At 41.7% G+C, this 4,578-nt stretch overlaps 1 protein-coding gene across 2 annotated transcripts; it reads left to right on the top strand.

Annotated features, from left to right (window-relative positions):
- Positions 1-276: 276 nt before the first annotated feature.
- On the top strand, positions 277-4,074 carry LOC116400709 (PAX-interacting protein 1-like). Of its 2 annotated transcripts, XM_031878673.1 has the most exons (6): positions 277-580; positions 687-789; positions 1,065-1,233; positions 1,386-1,486; positions 1,705-1,839; positions 3,803-4,074. In XM_031878673.1, the coding sequence occupies exons 2-6, from the start codon at positions 745-747 to the stop codon at positions 3,968-3,970; spliced, it is 618 nt and encodes a 205-aa protein (XP_031734533.1). In that variant the 5' UTR covers positions 277-580; positions 687-744; the 3' UTR covers positions 3,971-4,074. The 2 variants fall into 2 exon arrangements, with proteins under 2 accessions (XP_031734533.1, XP_031734534.1); XM_031878674.1 differs by lacking the exon at positions 3,803-4,074 and having other exon boundaries at positions 1,705-3,369.
- Positions 4,075-4,578: the final 504 nt, after the last annotated feature.

The raw sequence follows: 4,578 nt of genomic DNA, 5'->3' as shown, positions 1-4,578 counted from the left end.
TTTGATGTGTCTGATATATGCTGACAATTTAATGACAAATCTCTCAATGTGTTGATCCTTATAGGCTTTTCATCTGGGTTATGTTGTCCAGGGCCCAGTTCAGAGTCTGCATTTTACCTTTTAAATATTTCTCCATTGCTGTTCGTCTTGTCACCACAACCTCTCCCATCATTGACTTCTACTGTCTAAATGAACACGGTCATTACTGCGCTACCTACTGGCATGGAAGAGTATTTATTACTTAGCCAGACACTATATTGCAGCTCAGACGCTCAACAATGGCAAAGTATTTGCAGCAACTAAATAATATTTTATTGGACAGATTAAGTGAAATTGGACATTTTCCCACAGCACACCTGACGATATCTCACGGTACACTGGTGTGCTGCGGCACAGTGGTTGAAAATCACTGCGTTACACCACTAGTTCTGTCAGTACAGAACCAAACAGTGAATGATAGTTGCTGCACTGCTTGTGTTTGTGCTGTGTTGGCTCACCTGTTATGATTGTGTGGTGTTTAGAGTCTCCAGCTGTTCCAGAAGCAGAAGATAACAGACCAGCCTGCAAACAAGAAGGCCAGGTCAGTACAGCAGATCTGGGCACAGGCCATGTGTCACTATGAAACAACACGTTAGATGCCGTCTTATGATGATTTTGTGGCTAAAAGTACAATTGTGTGTGTGCAGACTGGAGGAGATCCAGTCGCCCAATAAGAAGCTTCCTCCAGAATCTACTCCCCGAGTCATGTTTACAGGCTTTGAGCCCACACAAGTACAGCAGTACACAAAGGTAAAGTCAGCTCATCACTCACTTAAACACTACATGTTTCATGTCTTTTGTCACTTTTATCCGGATCAGCATCAGACTTCTCAAAGCAATGTTAACAGGACAGTCACCAACCATCAGACAGGATTCTATTGTTACACTCACTTTGTCACCATCAAGTACTTTAATGAGGTCACTAGCTTCCTGTTTCTAAACATGAGTAAACATAATCTGTTTCTTCTCAACATAAGCTTCTCCGTGTTTGATGGTGTCTGTCCTCATCTCCTCCTCCCCTGCAGAGGTTACACGCTTTAGGTGGAGAAGTAGCAGACAACAGTCAGAAAGTCACTCACCTGGTGGCTAGTAAGGTGACTCGCACCATCAAGTTCCTCACTGCCATGTCTGTGGTCAAACACATCGTCAGCCCAGAGTGGCTGGAGGAGAGCTGGAGGAGCCAGAAGTTTGTGGGTATGTGTTGGTTTGTGTGTGTGTGTGTCTCCCTTTTTCCTAATAAAAAGAATAAAAATGTGTCCCACACAGCAGTGAGCTAGCCTAGTGTGTGTGTGTGTGTGTGTGTGTGTGTGTGTGTGTGTGTGTGTGTGTGTGTGTGTGTGTTGCAGATGAGCAGAGCTACACTCTGAGGGATGCAGAGGCAGAGGTGTTGTTTGGCTTCAGTTTGGAGGAGTCACTAAAGAGAGCACACAGCGCACCGCTCTTCAAGGTTAGACGACAAGCTTCACACCCACACAAGTTCCCTCTGAAACCAGCTGGACTGGAACTTTTACCTGATTGACAGAATGATTCGGGCAAAATGTGTTTTTCATTGAGATTGTTCTCGCTGGTTGAAGCATTGGAAAGACCTAACAGTGGTGAAAATGTATGGACTTGGATTGGTTCTGATGAATGTATTTTGTCTGTTTCATGTGATGGCTGATGTAGGGGAAGTACTTCTATCTGACCCCGGGGATCTGCCCCAGCCTCAGCACCATGAAGCCCATCCTGGAGAGTGCTGGAGGGAAACTGCTGGCCAAACAACCCTCCTACAGAAAGATCATGGAGCATAAACAGAACAAGGTCCTCCAAAATACCTGCAATACTTTAAAATGCACCCATCCACAGTCTGTCCTTTTATGTCCTGAAAAACACTGATTCTTCTTTAAAATGCTTTTAATATGCAGCACAATTAGGTTGGTAAAATGACAGTGAAGAGGTTTTAATGGTACCTAACATACCAAATTTATCAAAAGTCCTTACAGCCAATGAATGGAAGGTGGTGTTATTTAAGTGGCAATGTGTAATTCAGCATTTTACCTCTAGAGGTGTCAATACAATCTAAATTTACAGTCATCAGTTATAAAATAAAAAGCCAACTACTAACTAACAGCAGTGCAAGAATACGTGAAATCAGCCAAACTGCTAAAACTCTGAGAAGCAAACAACATTGCTGTCTTCTAATCTTCTCGCGTGCCGTCGGCCTGTAGTTTACATTAGCTATCTATGTATTTGTGCCACCAACCGGGTCCGTCTGCGCTTTGATAGTTGTTTATTGGATTAAAACCAAAGTGGCAGAAACGAGAAAACGACTCGTATTTTCGTTTTTTCCTCCCCGACACCGGGAGACTACTTTGCAGTGAGAACAACTGGTTGTCCAGGGAGACAGACCTTCAGTTAGCAGCTGTAACAACAGAAATTTAGCCAGAGCAAATGCCAGCACCGGGACTTTCAGACTTTCTGTTGCTTCCGTTACACAGGTTAGACCCAGCGCTCCAGCAGCCTGCTGTGACTCCAAACACTGGGATTTGTGCTGACTGAATGCTAATTGTTACAGCTAACCGCTAACTGAAAGTCTGTCTCTTGGAGCCGCAGCCCGCCCTCCTCCCTGTGAAGTACGTTAGTCTCCTGGCAGCGGGAGACTTACGTTTGGATTTAATCAAATAAACAAACCCTTCAATGTGTTTGACAAGCTCTCTGGACAGCTCTGCTTCTTCGTCCTCTCATATTGGACTGAGGGCACACTGTGCATTACAGTGACTCACTATCGCCTGTCGTGGAACAAGTGGTATTACAAGACAGGATGGGCCAGGGCTAACTGGTTAGCATGCTCAATTCAGTAGATATCTCTGCAACACAAAACATAGCAGGGCGCTGGCCCGGGGCAAGTAAACTCTTGAAAAATTTGTAAAAACATGCGTTGGGAGATCGCCTTTAATGCTTTCAGTCTCCGATCACGATAATGCTACATTGTGAACATTAAGTCTGTTGAAATCAGCAAAAGGAGAGCTAGTTAACGTTAACAGTCCTGCTTGGCTAAATAGCTCACAGCATAGCAACATTTGGAACAACTAACTTATTCAGACAGGTAAACCTATTATATTGTGATTCATGGTCATGAATGCTGCTCAGATTAATCACAGTGACGTGCTCTTCTGCCGACATCACGGAGTCTCTCCCTACAACAGTCCTGCTTATAAAGCAGCTAACAGTGAATGTATGGAGGTTCCACTCCGTTACAATATGTTGCCTTCAAGCTGCAAAAAACAATAGAAAATGAGTATTGGGCAACAGTAAATGACAACATTATCATGATGTGTTCAAATGTAATCTTCTAAAATAGAGTTTTGGTGAGAAACTTCAATGAATCCAGATGTTTTCACAGCAATATGAAATAGATATTAGAGGTGGAATTATGACTCGTTTAACTTCCTAACACTGGCATTAACTAAGCCCTTAATAATACATCATTGAAATGACTAATGCCCTCCCACAATTGTTTAATCAAAGCAAACTTCTGCACTGTAACTTCTTCACATGCAGTTCATTTGTTTTGTTTTGAACTAAATTCTGGCCTCATACACAATGCACCTTTTAAGCAATGATGATCATTTATGTTTACGTCAGGTTTCTCAATAGAACTAATACAGTACTAAGCATTAGTACTAATAAAGAAATGTAAACAGCAGAGAGTAAAACTTATTTTATTAAATACATAATACATTTATTTACAAAGTACTAACTACATGTTGGATTTCTGTTGCAGAATCTTCCAGAGATCATCTTAATTTCCTGTGACAATGACCTCCACCTTTGTAGAGAATACTTCTTGAAAAACATTGGTAAAACACACACACACACACACACACACACACACACAGACACAGAGACAGTCTTACTCCTGTCCTACGTTCTGAGTATTATCCACTTTTAGAAAGCAATTGTAAAATCACTTGATATTAGATATGTCCTAAACCAGTGGTGGGCCGTCAGGGCCTGCAAGGCCTTCTCTGCTGGCCTAAACAGAATCACGAAGTTATATCTATTTTATCATTTAATAATTTTTCTTAAATACACTACATGTATTATAATTTATAAAATATTTTTCCCATTATCTTATGTTCTCATTGCACAGCTACTGTCTTCCTCAGTTGCTCTGCTTCCAGTGCAGCTTGTTTTAAGTAGAGCTTTTATCCAATCAGATAGCCTTCCACTTAGCACTTACTTAGCATCTATTGTATTCATACTAGCTTATTGCACTTATTCTATTCGTATTAGTTTGTTGCACTTATTGCACTCGTTTGTTTCTGCACTGTACGTTGGCTCTGGTTTATGCTCTTAGATGCTTGTTTGAAGAGAGGAGATGCACTTATGACTTCTGGTGACTAGTTGTTCTCTCGAAAACCGATGTCGAATACACTTATTGTAAGTCGCTTTGGAGAAAAGCGTCTGCTAAATGACTGTAATATAATGTAATGTATGTCTCTAGGTAAGAACAGAGGCCCGAGGCCTGCAGACTCACAAGTGCATCCATGTGCACTT

This window comes from Anarrhichthys ocellatus, unplaced genomic scaffold (assembly GCF_004355925.1).
Source record: "Anarrhichthys ocellatus isolate YVR2014 unplaced genomic scaffold, GSC_Weel_1.0 scaffold192, whole genome shotgun sequence".
NCBI lineage: Eukaryota > Metazoa > Chordata > Actinopteri > Perciformes > Anarhichadidae > Anarrhichthys > Anarrhichthys ocellatus.
The sequence above is the reverse complement of the archived record's forward strand: the minus strand, read 5'-3'. Positions and strand labels throughout refer to the sequence as shown.

What these genes read in the sequence shown, in the direction of transcription:
- LOC116400709 (XM_031878673.1), top strand. Translation starts at nt 745, where the DNA reads ATGTTTACAGGCTTTGAGCCCACACAAGTACAGCAGTACACAAAG. An exon ending in GAGGAGCCAGAAGTTTGTGG is followed by an intron (nt 1,234 to 1,385) that starts GTATGTGTTGGT and finishes TGTGTGTTGCAG; the next exon opens with ATGAGCAGAGCTACACTCTG. An exon ending in ACAGCGCACCGCTCTTCAAG is followed by an intron (nt 1,487 to 1,704) that starts GTTAGACGACAA and finishes TGGCTGATGTAG; the next exon opens with GGGAAGTACTTCTATCTGAC.